The 21,317-nt window shown below is 41.4% G+C and overlaps 1 protein-coding gene across 2 annotated transcripts in view; it reads left to right on the plus strand.

Moving 5' to 3' along the window:
- Positions 1–8,212: 8,212 nt before the first annotated feature.
- The window catches only part of GRTP1 (growth hormone regulated TBC protein 1), an 83,114-nt gene continuing 70,009 nt past the window's right edge, over positions 8,213–21,317 (plus strand). The window contains exons 1-2 of one of the 2 annotated variants that reach the window (XM_069094080.1): positions 8,213–8,962; positions 10,610–10,761. In XM_069094080.1, coding sequence (XP_068950181.1) covers positions 8,877–8,962; positions 10,610–10,761 — 238 coding nt within the window. In that variant the 5' untranslated portion in view covers positions 8,213–8,876. Of the gene's footprint in view, positions 9,045–10,609; positions 10,762–21,317 lie in introns of both variants that reach the window. The other variant, XM_069094081.1, reaches the window with a different exon arrangement.

Raw genomic sequence — 21,317 nt, forward strand, 5'->3', positions numbered from 1 at the left:
AGCGCCAGCCCTGGAGTCAGGAGGACCTGAGTTCAAATCCAGCCTCAGACACTTAACTAGCCATGTGACTTTGGGCAAGTCACTTAACCCCAATTGCCCCTCCAAAAAAAAAAGAAAAACATTTTTTGGAGAGGGAAGGCAAGGAAATTGGAGTTAAGTGACTTGCCCAAGGTCACACAGCTAGTTAAGCAGAATGTAGTGTTTTGCCAGTGTTTTGAAGGAAGAGAAGAATTCCACTGAGTCAAAGTGAGGGGGCATACACATTCAAGGCATGAGATATGGCCAATAAAAAGGTATTAATATGGGAGATAGAGCATTATGTATAAGAAATAGCAAGAAGGCCAAATTGGCCAAACCATGGGTGATTAAAGGGGAATAACATATAATAAGGTTGGAAAGATAGGTTAAGGCCAGATTGTGAAGGGTTTTAAAGACCTAACAGAGGAATGACTTCTAGTCAAGCCCAGGTACCTAATTACTGTACACAGAATCCTACATGTTCTGGGATTTCTGTGGGGATTCAGCTTTCCTGACCTAGAAAGTTTCATTAGTTTTTTCTTTAGAGTTAATTTCTGGGTCTAGGTCCAGACCAAAAGGAGAGAAGCCTCATAGAATAGGAAATAGGTAAAGTACCCCAATCTCCTGGCACCCAGAGATGATTTGCTGTCACCAAACTTCATTTGGTTTCTTGCCTAAAAGTAAGGAGGTGATTTCCAGGAGACTTCAGATCTTCTATCCCTTTGGGGAAAGTGATTCATAGCTTGTAAAGCTTGATGGGAACCAGATTTCCTTTGGAAACAAGAAGTTCATTTTTTGTCTTTTATTTTTCTCTTTTGCCTATGGGCTCAGAAAGGCCATTTCCAGTACCAAGACACTTGTTATGCACACAGTAATTTTTGGCAAACTATATGAAATACTCTTTTTTTCTTGAATCTGCATCCCTTTGTATTTGGGAATAATTTTGTTTTCTTTTTGCTTTTTTTGGAGGGGGGGGAAGGCAGGGCAATTGGGGGTTAAGTGACTTGCCCAAGGTCACACGGCTAGTGTGTCAAGTGTCTGAGTCCAAATTTGAACTCAGGTCCTCCTGACTCCAGTGCCAGTGCTCTATTCACTGTGCCACCTAGCCAACCATTTGGGAATAATTTTGGCTTGTGATTGTTACCTTTGCATGTGAGACTGTATCAAGTTGTGTCATATTAAATTGTCTTTTTTCTATATGATCCTGGAGAAGGAAGCAAAAGGGTAATGTCTATGCCTTCTGAGGACCCCAAGAGAATTGCTCTGGATTAGAAGCATAGATAATGTGTTCAAAATACTCCTGCTGGATTCATCTGATAGTCAAGATGCATGTGGACATGAACTTGGTGGGAGCAATGTTATGTAGAATATGTACTGAGTGACCTTGTACTCCCCAGAGACGCAGGAGGGAGTATGCCTCCTTGGTGTTGAGGAGGAAATAGTTTCACTTTTGTTCTTCTCATATCTTTGAAGTAAGCTAATTTATGCTAAGTGGCTAAAATGGAATTGAGGCACTACTCATCAGCAACTAAGAGTAGGGGGCTGGAACCCCTCAGGATACCCATAAAATCCTAACTCTGGGAGAGTAAGGAAAAACTATAATGGATACACTAATTATATCTTTTCATAGTTCAATTGACTTTTCCTCTATGAATTTAGATGCTATGCCACTGTGTGCATATTTAGTATGTTTTATATCTATGATACCTTTAAACATAATGTGGTTTCCCTGTTTGGAGTGTAGTGGTCTTCTGGTGAGAGGACTGCTTTCCACCTTTGGTGCCTACCTGATCCACCTAACTATTACCTGTGGCTCCAAGGAGTTGTAGCATTGGCAGCAGCCACACCCACGTAAATCATTTCAGCAGATAAGTTAAGGTTGTGGGTAATGGAGAGGCCTCAAACCCATTGGTGAGTTAGGGGGTGGCTACACCAAGAATGTGAAGATCTTCACTGGTAGAACGGGTAAATGAGAACGATTTGTTCCAATTCCATGAAGGCAGCTGAAGCAGGTGCTGTGGAACACTTAGAGCTTGGTTAGACACTGAAGATGTCAAGGTCATCCGCTGCATCTTGAGCCATCACCAATCATCTTGACTCTGTCCTGGCACTGAACTGTGATGACTCTGGGAGAGAGTGAGGCCAATGACTTCCTGCAACTCTGCCTCACTTAAATCCAATTTATGCTCGAATCAAAAGATACCACCAATGCCATTATGCCATTTTTTACCTTTCTCAAAGTCCTGTGGCAACACGCAAGTGATGAAGCAACAGGTGTGGATACACCAGACCTGTGGTCACCACCTTGCACACAGGTGGCCCAGGTCACAGGATCATCTTCTCAATGGAAGCAGCAGTGAGATTTAGCAGCCCCTTGGGTATCTGGGCAGCTTTTCAGCTTTTTTCCCCTTTTTTTGCTTTTTGGAGGGCAATTGGGGTTAAGTGACTTGCCCAAGGTCAAACAGCTAGTTTTTGTGTTAAAGTGTCTGAGGCTGGATTTGAACTCAGGTCTTCCTGACTCCAGGGCCAGTGTTCTATTCCCTGTGCCACCTCGCCACACCTCTGGGCAGCTTTTTAAGGTTCACACTGCTCATCTCCTGGTGTGAGGAAGGGGCTAGAAAAGATGCCCTAAAAACTGTCTGCTTACCCAACCTTGGTTTGATTATCACAACAGGCAGGGATCCCACCCTGTGGTTGAAACACAAAAAAATGTACACACATTTCTGCAAAGATGATTCCAGTCACCACTGGTACATGGAATGTGTGCACACTTATAGACAAGACAAAATCCAGTAGGCCTGAAAGACTAACAGCTCTTGTAGTGAGAGAACTCAGAGGGCATTGCATCCAAATAGCAGCCCTGAATAGAAACAAGGCTGGCAAATGAAGGCCAGCTTACTGAGGTTGGAGTAGGATAAATGTTTTTCTGGAGTGACTGCAGTGAAGAGGAATGCCAAGAAGCTGGAGTAGGTTTTGAAATAAAAACTAATTTAGTCAACAAGCTTGTATGCCTACCAAAAGAAGTGAATGACAGGCTCATGACAATGAGACTTCCACTTGCAGGAAAATGCCACACCACCATTATCAGTGTCTATGCTCTTATCATGATGAACCCTGATGGGGTCAAAGAAAAATTTTATGAAGACCTGGAGACCTTTCTCATCAATGTGCCCAAAGAGTAAAGACTTCTAATTCTGGGTGACTTTAATGGTAGAGTAGGTTCAGACTACCAGACATGGCAGAGTCCTGTTGAGGAATGGAGTTGGAAACTGCAACAATAATGGTCCTTTACTACTGAAGACTTGTACATCTCATGACCTTCAGCTGTTTTGTTTACCTAAATGCTATAAAACTTTGTGGATGCATCCTCTCATTAAATATTGGCATTTAATAGACTATGTTATTATAAGGAGAAGAGACAGGATGTGAGAGTTACTAAGGCAATGTGTGGCAGAGTGCTGGACTGATCACAGACTTATCCTCTCCAAGCTAAATATTCATTCAACAAGAGTGGCAGCCCTGAGGCAAAATTACTACCAGAAGACTTAACCTCAACAGATCAGAATGCTTTCTAACTTGCAGGGAAAGTTGAGCCAACACACATGGCAACAGTGGAGCAGAAAAGGAGCAGACCAAGTTTCCTCGTTTTGTTTTATTTTTTAAAAAGCCAAACGCAGGAAATTATATAGAGGTCAATGGAATTTATTTAATAGGAGAGTAGCACAGTCAGACTTTTGGACATTAGGAAAATCACTTGAGCAGCAGTGTGACGAATAGATTGGAAATAGAAACTATTTCTGTTCTGGCCAGAAACTCTTTCCATACTGATTCTTTTTGTGAAGACAAACTAGGCCATCAAAAGTTTTGCTTCAAATTATACCTTGCTTTTAATTATTGAATGGGTCTTGCCTCGGACAAACTGAGACCTGGGAAAGTACATAGCCTAAAAAGGCAATGGTCTCCTACTGGATCCAGGGCCATCACCAGTTGTCTTGACCTATGTCTTGCTGCTGGACTCCGCTGACTCTGGAGGAGAGAGTGAGGCTGATAACTTTGCATAGCTCTGCCTCATTTAAATACAATTCACTTGCAAATCAAGACATTACCCTCCTGAGGTCATTAGTCCTCTTTCAGAATTAAGGATGAACAACAACAATCTATGAAGAATAGATTGGAATATGTAGAGACCTGAAGCAAGGAGATCAATTTGGAGGCTATTACAATACTCCAAGGCCTCTGCTAGGAAGGTGGCTGTATGAATGGTGAGAAGCACATAATAATGGTCGAGGACAGGATCGAGTAGAGGGACTATTCTTGGCAAGAGGGACCACTTCTTTGTCAGAAAATAGACCAAAAGAGGAAAACATGAGAAATGATGTAGAGATTCTTGTGCCTAACAGTGTTCTGCACACAGTACCTGTTTTATAGGTGTTTCTTAAGTTGAATTTGATCCTCTTACTGCACGAGAGAGTGGCATGAGTACTGAAATCAAAGTCAGAAGATCTGGGTTCAAATTCTACTTTAGACTCTTACTAGCTATGTGATGCTTCAAGTCATTGAAGTACTCTCTACAATATATCTAAAAAATGAATGGGATAAACTAGGTAATCCCTAAAGTCCCTTACAACTGTAAGTCTGTAACTTAACAGAGATCCTATGACTACTCTCCAAGATAATGACCACAGATATTATTACTTCCATGTTACAGGTGAGGAAATTGAGATCTAGAGTGATTAAATGGCTTGTCAGAGGTCACATGCTATTAATGGCAGAGCAAAGACTACCTCCAGGTCTTCAGACCATGAATTCTTGCCACTATTCTACCGTAGGAGGAATTGTGCAATGATTTCTGATAAATGGATTACATATCAGCCAGATCCTTGTCACTAGATTGTAATAATTTAAAAAAACCCTACAATCCTTTAACTAATTTCAGTATCAAAATGATTTACTTACAATGTGTTCAATGTGCATTAATGTTCCTGTTCAAAGGTCAGAATGTTTCATAGGAAACTCAAATGCTAGAATAGACCGTCTACTCTCTACCTCTACACCTACTCTGAAGTTACATAGTTTGGGTCTTAGGAAGACCTTTAGACAAAGAAACTTGCACAATGAAAGAGGACGCTATGGTTGCTCAACTGAGCCTAAAGTCTTCAAGCTTTTTATGGTTACACACCCAGCAAGCTAAGAGGGAGTACACTTGTGGCACCCAGGAGCTGTTTCTATGGTAAAATAGGTGTTAACCTTTTTCAGTATCGTTAAAGGTTAGTTAGAACTCAGAAGAGGAAAAAAGGTTTCTATAGCATTCTTTAGCTCACAAACTGGTTGTATTCCAAAAGTTTTTTTGGAACTCAGTGTATTGTCCCATAAAAACAAATTCTTTGTGGTAGTGGTGATGGGGTACAAGCTCTGGGAACCCCCTTGGATCTTCCCACTAGATGGCTGTAAGCCTTTCATTATCACTATGCCCAAATTGTCTGTTACCCTAAACCCGGCCTAGCCCTTCAATGCCCATTATCTCCACAGGGCCTTCAACCATTTCCCACCCTTAATCCCATTCTCTTGGTTGCAGGTTTTGGACCTCCAGTCACCCTAGATTACTTGCCACTGCCATCAAGATCCTCCCTAGACCCCTCTTCGATCACTCCAGACTGCTTGGCCAACCCTAGATCCCTCCCACAGTTTTTCTGTATATAAGATCCCATCTTGACCTTCATTAGGTGCTCAGATTCAATCTGGCCCACTTACATTAGGATTACAAATCTTCAAATTCCTTACGAGTCTGCCAATACGTCAGATATTTAATAAACTTTTTCTTTGGTTGAAAGAAGGGTTGGGTCAAATTCATGCCAGCATGACCCGTGTGTTGCTATTTCAAGGTCCCAGCATCCCTAAACCTCAACAGCTGGGTTCCTAGGCCAGTCTGCTTATAATTTATCAGACAGTAATTCACATTTCATAGTCCTTTGTTAACAAGCATTTATTAAACACCTACTGTGTACCAGGCACTGTGCTAGCATAGCTGGGAGTACAAAGAAAAGAAAAAAACTCTGCTCCCAAGAAACTCAGAGACTAATGGGGGGAGAGGGGGCACACCTTGCAAGCAATGATGTACAAACAAGATATACAGGGTAAATTGGAGATAATGCTTTTCCCTCACTATGTACAAAGCACTTTCCTTTCAAATATACTATAAGATAGGCTGCATCAATGACCATTAATTAAGATCCTACTATGTGTCAGGGACCATACCAGGTAGAAAGAATACGAGCACATAAAGGAATTTGTATTCTATTGGTGGGAAGAACATGTAGGCTTCTATGTATATACAAGTATTAATATTCCCATTTTACAGATGAGAAAATAAAATTTCAGAGATTAAATGAACTGCACAAATCCACACAATATGGATTCATACTTAGATTTTTACTGACCTCAGGCGCAAAACAAACTACCTAAATAATATTTTTTGTATAACATTGATTCTTATGGGAAAATGCACACAGAGGAATCCATCCATTCAGACAACATTAATGGAGACTTTCCACCAGGATACTACAATGTGTGTGTGGGGGGGGAGGGGAAGAGGAGTGATGGAGATCCTGGACCACAAATCATTTAGCTCTACACATTTGCATTACTGAAGATATCTATTTAGGTCAATTCCTTGACAAAGGATAGGGAAACACTTCAGTAGGGGATGAAGTTGGAAACATCACTTGTAAATCAGGACTATACTAGGGAAGATAAAAGCTTAGTAGCTACAGTTTAATTATATGTCTTTTTAAGATCCAAAAGTAAAAGGCAATTTTATCTGTATTCCTGCAAAAAAGTACAGCAAGTACCTAGATTTCTGACTCACGTTCCCAAGACTATGAAATTATGATGTCTGGAAAGATGGCAGCAAAGTTGCAAAGAAGTAACAAGGAGGAGGGGAAAAGATTTAACAAATCTTCCTAGTTATCTCCGTTTTAGGCTGGGAGCCATATCTCTTTAGGTCATTTGGGATTAACCAACAAGGTGGCCTCCTCCTCACTAGAGAAATCCTTTCTGCTAATCTTCTCAGTAACCATTGCTTGACTATTTTACAGGCTGTTTCTCTGGCAGCAAAGATAAATTTTCCAAAGGCTGGCTCACTGGAAAGTCGGGATTTGATTAAGGGTGTGGAGGCAAAAGGAGTAGGAAGAAGATTATGGCTTTGCCTCCTTTCCTTCAGTTTCTCAGCCGGTTTCAGGCAATTAGCTATAACCCCCGGGGGTGTTTTCCTGGCTGCCTCTAGGAAGGAGGAAATGTGGCATACCACGTTTAGGTGGGTCCTCCAGTGGAGGGAGAGATACAGGATTAATCAGTTTTGAGGGTGGAGAAGTGATGTTGGACTTGTTTACACATCAGAAATGAGAAAAGAAAAACTTTAGTAGTGTAACCGTCCTACTTAAGAGCACAGGCTTTCAGACTCGCCTTTATCTTTATGGCTAAAAATCTCCATTCTACTAAGCTCCGAAATTTACAAAAACGGGGCGAGGGAGGAGGAGGGCATTTTTTTTTCCCTTAAAGAGCTAGCTGGACACTCCGAAAACCACTGGTTGAATTCCACTGGTGGCCAAGGATTTGCAGGATTCCACGAGAGCTCCCGAATTCGCCTCTTGCACACTATGGCTCCCCCCTCCCCTGGGTTGCCTATTTGAGTTGTCTGGCAGGATCATAGAGCTCTGTCGTTTCTTATGGGCGTTTAGGTTAGGTCGTGTTTTTTCAAGTTTTTATTTTGGTGATCCTCCCTTTCTCCCCCCCCCCCCACTTCCACCTTATTCTCCTTCCCTAGAGTCAGTCGGTCTCTCTTTCATCTACGCCTTAAACTTACAAATGCCAGTCCAAGCAGCACGCTCCCGGCCCGGAACCACAGCAGCTGCTAAGCCTGAGGAGGGATGGAGGGGCCAACCAGTCCTGGGCCACCCCGAGGCCCATGGCGCCTCTAGGCACCCCTTACCCAGCTCCCCGAAGAGGTTAGCAGTGACTTTTATGAGGTGCCCCAGGACAGGCTGGTGGCCCGAGCAATCCGAGAGCCCCCTCTCCGCTAGCCTACTTCCAATCCAGCTCCTCTGGTAGCTAAATAGGAGACAGAAGGGTGGGGAGACAGGCTCCGCCCTCGGTGTATGACTGACAGCCTGGGTCAAGGCAAAAGGAAAAAAAGAGCCGCGGACGAACGCCGGGAAGCGAGCTAGAACCCGAGGGAAGCCCGAGGTAGCAGGCTAGGAGCGTGCGAATCCGAGAGGAGGGCGCTGTGGTCCCGGGGGTCCTGGTTCCAGTTTTCCTCTGCTGCAGACCCACCACTTGATCTTCCTACATCCGTCAGGGCCAGGTGCACCCTCGTTGCCTCCTGCACCTTTGCGCCAGGCCGATTCCAGGCCAACCGAAGAACCACAGGCTGCAGGGAGCAGAGAGCGTGCGAATGCAGCCGAGAGCCTGCCCACCGCCCTCGGGTGCGAGATGATGGGCGCGCCCCGAGGCCGCCGGGCTCCCTTGGCCCCGCGCCCTCCTGCTTGCTCCATCTCCTCCCGGTTTCTCTCAGGCCGGAAGGGAGACTGGTAGCTCCTGGAATCCCGGGCGACGAACTTTGGACCCTGCACCCCCCTCCTTCCACCGGCCTCCTGCTTCCTCGGCGGACCTGGCTCGCTGCTCTTAGTGTCGGTCGGGACTGAGAGTGCAGTGTGGCGCTGCCCAGCCCGAGCGAGCGAAGAGCAGAGCCTCCTGCGTGGTGCCAGCCGGCGCTCTCCGGCCACTCCTCCCAGCCGGGCTCCGTCCCGCCTGTGCCCCCCATCGGGACGCCGCGCTCCAACTGCAGCCCTCATCCGCTCGGGATGGAGCCCTCGCCGCGGTCCCCGCAGCCTTCCAAGGAAGCGGGGCAGGACGAAGCATCGCGGGCGGCCAGGGAGCGGATCCCCAGGTATCTGCGCTGGGTTCGGAGCTCCTCCAGCTTCGGCCCTTCGGGTCGGCCACGAGCCGCCGCCCGGACCGGAGGGCTGCAGGTGTGCGCTGCTGAGCTTCGCGGAGCTGGGCTGAGCCAGGAAGAAGGGGGCTGACCTGGCACAGGACGTATCTTTTCCAGGCAGATTTTTAGTGAGCCACTCTCCCTCCCCACAGTAGGCGCTCGATCTCTCTTCTTCTTTTCTCTCCCTCCCTCCTTCTCTCTGTTTCTCCCTTCCTCCCTTCCTCTCTGTCTCCTTCCCTCTCTTCCTCTCTTTCGGAGTAAGCTTGGCAGAGTTGTGATCGTTATATTTATAATCACTTCCCTTGGAATAGTATCCAGAAGCCTCCCTTCTAGTTGGCAGAGCGACAGTTTCTTTCCGGGACCTTAGGGGTTCGTTCTAGGGGCCCACAGTGCTGCTGTCGCCCACCCAATAAGGTAGGACTGCGACCTGAGTGGGCTGGAGATCCCGCTAAGCCGGCCTCAACCCATCTCTTTTGAGAAGTAGAAAGAAAACATTCATTCAGTTTCCCAGCAGGAGCTTATTTGATAGTTAATGGTTTCTTTCTGGAAACTATAGACTTTTGGAGCAGGAAGGGGATCTTAAGATCACCCTTCATTTTACTAATGAGGAAACCGAGGTCTAGTGACTTGCTGAGATCACAGCAAGCTAGTTCAAGAGGCAAGATTGGAAGGAAAACCAGCTCTTGACTCCTAGTAGTCATAGTAATAATAGCTGCCATTTGTGTGGCACTTCGGGGTTTGCAAATTGTTTTTACGAACATTGTCTCATTGTTATCCTCACCACCACCCAGGGAAGTAGATAGTAATATTATTCCATTCTACAGATGAGGAAACTGAGCCAGAGAGAAGGTAAACTCACGATCACACAGCTGGTGTCTCCGGCCAGGTTTGAATACAAATCCGGGGCCTGGGGCCCCTTCTACTGCCTCACCTTGTACAGGGGAGACCTCTGTTGCCGTCCCAGCTCTGCTACCACCTATTAGCTCTGTTCGTCTTCATACTGTTTTTCCTCCGTCAAAAATAGTTAAATATTAAGTATTGGCATATCGTAAGACTGTGTCTTTGGGGGGGGGGGGTCCACATAGCCTTGTGTGGTTGTTGCCTTTGCTAGGGCAGGTCTCCTGCATGTAAAAACAGAGGATTAGCTTCAGTTAAATATTAAAAAAAAAAACTTGAGACTTTGTCTGGGTTTTAAACATACTTGAGTTAATGATAAAATCTTTCCTATTAAAAAGTAGCAGGTGTTTCAAAGTTTTATTTTGTATGTCCAAGGTATCCAAGCATGTAGGCACATATCTTTTCAAATTGGTGTATATGTACATATCCAATTCTTGTATTTGCTTTTAACTTCCTGCTTTGATAGTACAATTTTGAGCTAAGCTTAAATTATTCTCGGCCGTCATCTTTATATTTGAATTTTTTGTTTATTATTTTTCAATTCCACAAGCATTTATAAAGCATGTTCCAGGCACTTCTGAAACAAAGACAAAATATCCTTTGGGAGCTTTTATGGGGATGGAAAGGAATGAAACAATACATACAGAGATGGAAATACAGAATATTTACAAAGTTAATTGTAATTGTTTCTTCTCCTAATATCAGGATTGATCCATATGGATTTGAAAGGCCTGCAGACTTTGATTATGCCTCTTATGAAGACTTTTTTTCCACCTATCTGAGGATACTCACTAACAGAGCAATCAAGTGGTCAAAGCTTTTGAAGGGAAAAAATAGTGTCCAGAAAAGTATGAAAGGTGAGTTTTCAGTTGGTGTACCCCAACGTAAGTTCATTCACGTTCTCATCAAGTGCTATTTAAAAAATGGACAAGACTTCGTCGTCTAGCAACTTAAGTGAAGTTGATATGTGCTGAACTTTTTGGCTTAGATATTTTTAGGGCCGTGCAGTTAAACTTAGAGGCTACAGGGCAATGGTCCAGCCTGAGCACTTTAATTATCCAAGTAGTAAGAGCTGGAGGGGGGGAGGCAGCTGCACCAGAAGTAGAGGGTGAGGAACACCTGAGTCTTTCCCTGAGGAAATTCAGAGGCACTGACAATCAAGTAGGATTTCTGTGGGGTAGAGAAAGGAGGTGGAAAGTAGTTTTTTCTCTGTTTTTGAAGCTTTAAGGGTTTAAACTGGATTGAGGCTTTTGAAATGTTTTTTGGACCAATTATTGTCTCTTCTTTTGCTTTCTTCACTGAGATGATCACCCTTGTTGTTAGGAAAACCTGCAAAGGGGTTTGTGCATTTTTGCAGCATTCTTTCCAACCACAGAAGGGTAGAGAATGGAAGGAGGAAAGAAGACCAAGGCTTTACAGTCAATCAATCATGGGGCAGCTAGGTGGGGCAGTGAATAGAGTGATGGTGCTAGCCATCTGAGTTCAAATTTGGCCTCAGACACTTAACACTTACTGGCCATGTGACCTTGGGCAAGTCACTTAACCCCAATTGCCCTGCCTCCCCCCTTTCAAAAAAGAAAAAAAAAGAATCAATCAATCAAGAAGCATTTATTAAAACTTTTCTACATACCAGTCGTTCAGTCATGTCTGACTCTGTGATCTGGATTCTTTGTGAACTGGTAAGAGGTTTTTTTGGTTAACCCTGGTTTGTCATTTCCTTCTGCAGTGGATTAGGATAAACAGATTAAGTGACTTGCCCAAGGTCATATACTAGTGAGTGTCTGAAGCTAGCTTTGAACTCAGGACTTCCTGACTCCAGGCTTATTGCTCTATCTACTGAACCAGGTAGTAACAAGTATGCACCAGGAACTGGAAGACACCTTTGGTAAAGAGAAGAGTCCTGAACTCAAGATCAGGAGAGAGCAGGTTCAAATTCCACCTCTGACCTTCTCTGTGTGAGCAGGGTCTATGAACCTCATATTTCTCATCTGTCAAATGGGCATACTAACAGCCAAAGTATCTTCTCCCTCATAAGGATCAAATGAAATTCTCAAACCTCAAAATAATATATAAATGTCAGCTATTATTATTATTCTAGAGGAACACTCCCTCCACTAAATCAGTTTACAAAATGTCTTTAATTTAGTCTTAAAAAAATAAGACATTTATGTGATACTTTAAAGTTCCCAAATTTTTTCATGCATTGTCTCATTTAAGCCTCACAGCAACCCTTCAAGGTACCTACATCAGGTATTATTATCTCCCTTTTATATATGAAATAACTGAGGCTGAGAGAACTCACATGACTTTCCCAAGGTCACACAGCTAGTAAGTGTCAAAGACAGGATTTGAACCACAGGCACTTCTCACTCCAAGACCAGCACTCTAGGTTCACATGACCTCCAGGTTGCCTTAACCAATTCAAAGTGACCCAACTAATAATTGACAGCTGCCTAGGACTGACGCCTGGGCCTCAGATTCTTAAGTCAGTATCCTTTTCCTTGTTGCATCTCATTGCTTCTTCCTTATTTTAAGCTCCTGCCTGTTAACACCCATTTATCTTTTCTCCTTTTTTGATATCCTCTTGAATATTGTATTTAACCTTGTTTTTGGAGTTTAGGTTTTCTTTTTCTTGTATGGCAGTGGAAGAAGGTTGATAGCATAAGCACGTTGTTAGAGACTAAATATCAAGCACAAAATTTTTATGCTTGGACTAATTATGAACGCATAAATCCCATGAATTTCCACCTTTGGTTTTCTAGGTTAACTTCAGTATAATCAGCTTTGTGTCATGCTAAGGTGAAAGCCTTCATGGGACTGAATAATACATGTTCATTCTAGAAATTAGTAATCAAATGGATCATTTTTAAGAACCATGTAACTGATTTTTAATGCACACATGTTTGAAATAGTCATACATACACAGATCATCTTCTCCTGCTCTTTAACTTTTGACTATTTTTGGCTCTTCCTTCTTTATTTTCTTTTCCCCTCTAGAGATTCACTTGTGCTTAAAAAAAATCCTTTGCAATTTTCCTGTCATCTTCATTATTTCCCCCATCATCATGTCTTCAGATTTAAATAAGGATAGACAGTTTCTACCTCCCAGCTCTTGCTGTCTCCAACTCATAATATTACCCACAAATGTGACTTCTAGGTTCTTTTACCATAAGCAGAATATGTTTTAGTCATTTTGTTTCATCTTGTAATCTATCGCCTATCAGGAAATGTGTAACCTGTTTGATCATGAGTCTTCTGGAATCATGGTTGGTCATTGTGTTGATCAGAATTCCTAAGTCTTTTAGAGTTGATTGTCTTTATACTATTTTTGTTACTGTATAAATTATTCTCCTGATTCTTCTCACTTTGCTCTTCATCAGTTTTTACAGTCTTCCCAGGTTTTTCTGAAACCATTTAAGGGGAGGAGTATTTTAAGGACTCATATAGTCCAATGACCAGGAAAGAGGCAACCAAAGCAACACCCTCAAGTCCAGTAAGTTTATAGGGCCTCTTTATCCTTTTGTTGACCTTTAACCTTACCTCTCGCTCTGACACAAATTTCATTAGCGGAAAGTACATTTCTGTAAGGGAGAAAAGAGAGCAAAGCCTGAGTAACCTTCTGGTTTCTCTTAAGTGCTTCCCAGTATGGCTAATTCTTTTTTTTTCTGCAAGTCTTCTGCAAGTGAATTTTCAGAATGCTGTGTATACCAATACACAAATGCAATTGCAAGAGCATTCATAAAAGTATGAAAATAAGAAATCCTAGAGATTTTCTCAGCCTTTTGAATTATCCTGCTCAACCCTTTTGATGTAGATAATTGAAAGTCAATTGTATCGGGCATCTGGCATCTGTTCCTTCAGCCCTTTGAGTTGGGTCTGTCACATTACCCCAAGTCATAATTTTTGATCTGCTAAAAAACTAATGCAGCATTTGGGGAAGAAGAAGAATCTGGATGGGAAATTAAATAATTTAATTCTCATCTGCAGAAATAGATCTGCATTATAAATTTAAATAAGATACTTGCTACCAAAAAATTCCAGAAATGATCTTAATTCTATGCTACAATGTGTAGTAAGTTATGGTAAATGGAAATATGTTGTAGAATTAAGCAGATGGCATCCTATAGGAATGCCCATCCCTTTTAAATATCAAGAAACTCTCACATTCTCCCATGATATTAGTCATATCAATATGTTTTGATACTGAGGAGTTAAGTGATTTGTCTAGGGTCACACAGCCAGTATTTGTCAGAGATTGGACTTGAATCCAACTCTTCCTGACTCCAAGGCCAACCTTCTATCCGCTATTCTATGCTCCTCTCATGTACATACACACGTGTGTGTGTGTGTGTGTGTGTGTGTGTGTGTGTGTGTGTATATATACACACACATACACACATAGAGTTGAATCATTTCAGTCATGTCCAGTTCTCCATGGCCCCATTTTGGTGGGTTTTCTTGACAAAGATACTGGAGTCGTTTGCCATTTCCTTCTCAAGCTCATTTTACCCATGAGGAAACTGAGGCAAACAGGGTTAAGTGACTTGCCCAGGGTCACACAGCTTGTAAATGTCTGAAGCCAGATTTGAAATCATGAAGGTGAGTCTTTCTGATTCCAAGCCCAGTGCTCTATCTACTTCACCACCTAGCTGCTCACATATGTATGTACATATGCCTGTATTTATGTATTTAAACATGTAAATATATTTCAGTGATATCTGTACATTTCTGTGTATATGTATAATGGAAAAGAATATATTTATTTGTATCGCCAAGACAATATTCACAGCACTAATGGCAACTATGAATATGCCAGCATAGTTCTGAATCACAAAATAAAACAGACTCTCCATATAGAAGACAGAAGCAAAACATTTATTTAGATGCCAGAAAGCCAAATCCCAACACCAGAAAACTGAATCCATCATAACAACAAAGAAGTTAATATACCTTATCACCACAGGAAGCAACACCATCTCAAAGCCTTCCCCCTGCTTGGGCCTTCCCACAAACAAACACTCACAATCTTAGCTCTCTCCTTGCCTGTGTCCTCTCTCTCCGAACTAACTGCTCTCACAGCTTCTTCTGGGCTCTGCTCCACCATCCCTGCTCTACCCGTTCAGCAAACTCCTCCCACCACAGGCTCTATATGATTACATTTGGCCTATTAAGGGGCAGGGAAGATCTTCAAATTCCCATTATCATTATAATATTTTTGTATAGTCATGTTAACTCTCTATCCCTTATTAGTCAGGCATGACCTATGTAAAGTATGCCTACATTATACATATATGTATATATAGCAATGGGCATCTAGATGACACAGTGGATAGAATGCCAGCCCTGGAGACAGGAAGACCTGAGTTCAAATCTGACCTCAGACACTTTCTAGCTCTGTGGCCCTGACTCTCAAGTCACTTGACTCTCTTTGCCTCAGTTTCCTCATCCATAAAATGAGCTAGAGAAGGAAATGGTAAACTACTTCAGTACCTTTGCCAAGAAACCTGCAAGGGGGGTCACAAAGAGTTACACACGACTGAAACAAGTGAACAACAACATAAATAGCAAAACCAGGTATACCAGGTAAAAGAAAGAATGAGTAACAGAAATTTATCAAGGTTTTCTTACTTGATGCTACTTTAGTTATGGCATCAGTAAACCAGTCCAGTATAAACAAGCCATGCTAGTTTTGTTCCTGAGACTCTTAGACTCCATTCCTGACCTCATGATATTTGTAAAGTGTTTATCATGGTGCCTGAAACTATATCTAATTAGTAGTACGTGTTTTATCCATGTTTGTTCCTCTTTTCGCCCTTGTGATCTCATCTCAACAATTATCAAGCATATATTTACATGTTAGATACTGTTCTATATGCCAAAGATACAAAGACAAAAATAAAATAGCTCTTGCCTTCAAGGAGCTTACATTTTACTAGGGAATGCAACATGAACACAGATAAGGAGATATAAAGTAATTTCAGGAGGAGAAAGTACTAACAGTTGCCTAATTTCTGTTTCCTATCCTGACATCTGTATAATGGGGGAAATTAGGTATTCTTATATATCTATATCTATATATATACATCTAGATATATCTAGATAGATAGATAGATAGATACATAGATACATAGATAGATAGATAACCTCACAGATGTTATGGGAAAATTAATGGTTAACATAAGTAGAAAATAAAACAGAAAATTCTTTTGTGCCACTATTAGTAGCCTTAAAATTTTAATGGGTTATTTTTTGACTTCAAAAAAAAATTCACTGATTATAAGTAGCTGTGAGTTTTTTTTTTCAATAATTGCATGTGAAAACAGTACTTTATAGCATTGTTAAAGGGAAATAAAATAGTTACGTTATTTTAAGTAGAACATGTAGCTTCTTTTCAGAAAGGTAAGTCAATGTTCTCAAAATAACAATGCTGTACACTGAGGCTTGGACATAATTTGAATGTCAGCTACACAGTGTCCCTTTTGTTCTGAGATTACTTAATGAAAAGTGGATTGTCTCAAGTTTCCCCAATCCCCTCCCTTTCTTTTGTGTTTATGTATTTATTAGAAATTGTACTAGTTTCACTTTTACACATTTTTTTGCTCATAGAAAGCACTTTCTATGGAACTAATTGGATTTAATTTTTAGTGGAAAACAAAGCAGCATATGAGTGAATACTCCCATAATTGTACCTCATATTACCCATGAGACAAACATTTGAAACAGGATAAAGAATGTGCCAAAACAAATGGAAATTTGGCAAAATAAATTTTGCCTGAAAGGAAGAATTATTTTCCCTTCTCAGTTTTTACACTGATTTCTAGGCATTTACCATTAATCTTCTCATATAAAGGTTTCTTCTAGAGAAAGTTTTTCTTTAGTTTCTTTTATTCCCAAATTTCTAGCATCCCAACTGCCATTTAAAATGACTGTTAAAAATGTTTAATCCATATACAGGAGTCAATATGAAATAACTCTCTTGATTACACCATTTTGAAAAGTTTTTGTGCTAAGCTTTGTTCCTTTTGAATCTCTCGACCCAACATTAATTTTTTTCCTTTGAATGAAGACCTCTCTTACTTGAAAATGACTATTTGGTATTGACCCAATAATACAGAATTTTGCTGTATGTGCTTTTTTAGGAGAGTTTGGAGCAATCACCAAAACTGAAATTCAGGAACCAAAAGATTTGACATTATTCTCATACAAATCTTTTAAATAATAATCTGGTAAAGAAAGATGTATACAAATTTGCTTGGGAGAAAGAACATTGGATTCAGAGTCTGATATGGGTTAAATTACCATTTCTCTGGACCTTAGAGGGTTGGATGAGTTGGCCCCTATTGTTCTTTCCAGCACTAAATTCTTTTAAGTTTTTAGCTGAAGTTCTCTATTAAAGAAGACAGATCTAGAGCAATCAATTAATTAATAAAAGTTTATAAAGTACCTACTGTGTGCCAGGCACTGTGCTAAGCCTTGGAATCAGAGAATGTTAGACTGAGAAGAGACTTTGGAGAATATCTAGTCTAATGCAACTTGAGTGTTTATTGAGGGCCTATTCTGTGGAAAATACTATAGAAGATGCTAGGGTGGGTAGGAATAAAAAAAGAGGTAAAATCATGGTCCCTGATCCTGTAGAAGTAACCTAAAGGTGGCTTCAGGTTACAGTGGAAACAAAATTTAGGAAAATAATTTGAATTCAAATCCCATTTCTGCTTCTTACTTCCTGTGTGACCCTATTTCCTCATCTCTAAAATGTATAAATTAAATTTGGTGGTCCCTACGAACTGTGTTCATAGCGGGTGTCCCAGAAGTCTTAGTGTGGTTTACCAAAGCTTAAAACTTTATTAAGACTTTTGGAATACCCTGCACATGAGAACAATTACAAAGCAATGCATCAGTTGTTTTATCTATAAATTGAATAAGTTAAGGACAAAGCCACCCAGAGTGATGGAATAATTGATAAGGATTCATCAACCAACATTTATGATCCTCATTTGGAGGAAAGTCAGGGAATGATTATGTGCAAGCCAAGAACAGTTCTGTCCTCAAGGCTTTTTGCTTTCTCTAAGGGGAAATATATATATATATATATATAAAGTATATAAAATATCTATTTTAAAGGGAAGCTAGGTGGCACAGTGAATAGAGCACTGGCCCTGGAGTCAGGAGGACCTAAGTTCAAATGTGACCTCAGACACTTGACACACTAGCTGTGTGGCCTTGGGCAAGTCACTTAACCTCAACTGCCCTGCTTTCCTCCCTCCCCTCAAAAAAGATAAATATACATTTAAAAAAAGTATATAAAAATAAAAAAATAAGTACAGGAGGGGTGTCCAGGTAGCACAGCGAGTAAGAGCACCAGCTCCAGTGTCGGGATGACCTGGGGATCGAATCCAGGCTCAGACACTTAGCACCCACCCAGAAACACCTAGCCATATAACCTTGAGCAAGTTACTTAACCCCAATTGCTTAGGGGCAGCCAGGTGGCTCAGCAAGTAAGAGCACCGGCTCCAGTGTCGGGATGACCTGGGGATCAAATCTGGGCTCAGATACTTAGCACTACACCCAGAAATAACTGGCCATGTAACCTTGAGCAAATTAACCCCGATTGCTTAAAAAAAAAATAGTACAGCCAGGGGTGTTCTGATAATTGTTTAACAACCAGCTCTTCTGGGGGAGAAAATGTATCCAGGACACACTTTTAAGTTTAATCTGAATATTAACATTTTCTTTTTCACTCTCTTACATATAGACAATTAAAAAAAATCAAGCCTTTGTTTGTAGTGTTTGCTCATTTCCAAGGTGTAAATACTCAGCTTGAAAACTTAGCATTTCTCAAGCTGGTCTGAGCTTTGCTGACTGTAGCATACCTCTGAGTACAAAGTAATTTTAGGGCGGAAGGAATAAGCAGCTGGCAGGACCAGGAGAGGGCTCATGTGGATGGTTTCACTTGAGCTGATCCTGGGATTCTAAGGGGAGTGCTTTGCATGCATACAGAACAGGCTATGCAAAGGTGTAGAGGTGAGATGAAATGTTTAGTTTGAGAATCAGTAAGGGGATCAGTTTAACTAATCCGCGTAGAATATTTGAATGGAAGTAATGTATAATAAAGCTGGAAAAATAGGCTGGAATCAGATTGCAAAGGGCTTTATATGCTGACTTTTGATCAGAAGCAGTTTCTAACACAGTGGATAGAGCACTGGACCTGGAATCAGGAAGACCTGAATTCAAATCCAGGCTCAGATACTTACTGGCTTCGTGACCCAGCCAAGTCACTTAACCTGTATGTGCCTCAGTTTCCTCAACTATAAAATGAACTGAAGAAGGAAATGGCAAACCACTCCAGTATCTCTGCCAAGGAAACCCCAAGTGAGGTCACAAAGAGGTGGATACAACTGAATGAAAACAAAAAAAAAAATGGCAACAAGAGCCTTTCCCTCCCAGAGTCATTCATTGTGAGGATCAGATGAGATAATATTTGTAAAAGCACTTAGCACAGTGCCTAGCACATAGTAGGTTATATAAATGCTGATCTGCCTTCCCCCATTTAAGAATCCAGGAGCCACTATGTGGAGGATAATTTGGAGAGGAAAGAGACCAGGAAGAGGCAGGAAGGTCAATTTTGAGGCTATTGCACATAGTGCACAGGAGAGATAATGAGGGTCTGAAGCTGAGTGACGGCCGTGTGAGTGTAGAGGAGACGTGAGAGATGTTGTGGACAAGATATGCACCTGAGTAGTCATATGGGATTGAGGAAAGAGAAAGATGACCCCAGGATTGTGAATCTAGGTAAATGGAACAATCGTGGTACCCCTTCATAAAAACGGGAATTCTGAAAATGGATGTCTTTGGGAGTGAGAGATGGGTCTGCCTTGGGCACGGTGAGTGTGAGATGCCTCTGGGACATCCAGTTTGAAATGCTGAATAGACAGTTTGGTGATGTAAGATGTGCTTAGGCAAGAGTATAACTCTCTCTTTGTATATACATATATATGTATACACATATATACATACATGGGTTTCATGTTTATTTTTTTTATTAATTTATTTAATTTTAGTTTTCAACATTCATTTCCACAAGATTTTGACTTCCATATTTTCTCCCCATCTCTCCCTTCTCCCCCCAAACCCAAGATGGCATACATTCTGATGACCCTTTCCCTCAATTTGCCCTCCCTTCCATTAACCCTCTCCCCCATTTATCCCCTTCCCCTGTACTTTCTTGTAGGGCAAGATAGATTTCTATACCCCATTACTTGTATATCTTATTTCCCAGGTACATGTAAAAACAATTTTTAAGGGGCAGCTAGGTGGTGAGTAGAGCACTGGCCCTGGAGTCAGGAGGACCTGAGTTCAAATTCAGCCTCAGACACTTGACACATTTACTAGCTGTGTGGCTTTGGGCAAGTCACTTAACCCCATTGCCCTCCAAAAAGTGAAAAAAAAAAACCCAAGCCCCCAAAATTTGGGGCGGCTAGGTGGCACAGTGAATAAATAGAGCACCAGCCTTGGAGTCAGAAAGACCTGAATTCAGGTCTGACCTCAGACATTTAACACAAAAAACTAGCTGTGTGACCACGGGCAAGTCACTTAACCCCAATTGCTCCTCCAAAAAGCAAAAAAAAAAAAAAACCCAAATAATTTTTAACATTCATTTTTAAAATTTTGTGTTGCAAATTCTCTCCCTTCTTCCCCTCTCATACCAATTGTCTTTTGATAATTTTCTCACATTGCTCTCATTTCTTTTTCCAGTTTTTCTTCTGTTACTCATTTGATTTTTAGCTCTTTCAGGCATTTTTGTTGGCTCGTGTCCAATTTACATTTTTCTTTGAGGCTTTGCTTGTAGTTGTTTTGAAATCATTGTCTTTTTGAGTTTGTGTTTTGCTCTTTCCTGTCACCAAAGTAGCTTTTTATGGTCAGATTCTTTTTGATGTTTGTTCATTTTCCCATTCTGTTTCTTGATTTTGAACTTTATGTTAAAGTTGGACTCTGTTCATAAGGTGAGCAAGATGGGGGTGGATGGTACTGTCCTAAGCATCAGGCTTTTTCACACTATTGTTTTAAAACCTAGTTCTCAGGGTTTGGAAGTTTTTGGTGCTGCCAAAGTGGTGTTCTACCCCCACCCCAAATGTTGCAGACCTCTCCTTCTGACTTCCTAAGTTGTCATAGTCTGGAAAAATATCTCACCTTAACCCTTTGTTGGTTCTTCCACTTCAGAAGTAATTTGAGGCATTATTTTGAAGTTATTTTGAGGGGAATATTGGGAGAGTTTGGTTATAGTGCTGCTTCTTGGCACATGCATGCCCTTTCTATTATCTCCTTTCCCTCTTCCCTGTTGGGTGAGATCAGTTTTTACAACCAACTGAGTGTGTGTGTGTGTGTGTGTGTGTGTGTGTGTGTGTGTGTGTGTGTG

Source organism: Petaurus breviceps, unplaced genomic scaffold (assembly GCF_028583685.1).
Source record: "Petaurus breviceps papuanus isolate PSGF00001 unplaced genomic scaffold, PetGlider_PUasm1.0 214, whole genome shotgun sequence".
Taxonomy (NCBI): Eukaryota; Metazoa; Chordata; class Mammalia; order Diprotodontia; family Petauridae; genus Petaurus; species Petaurus breviceps.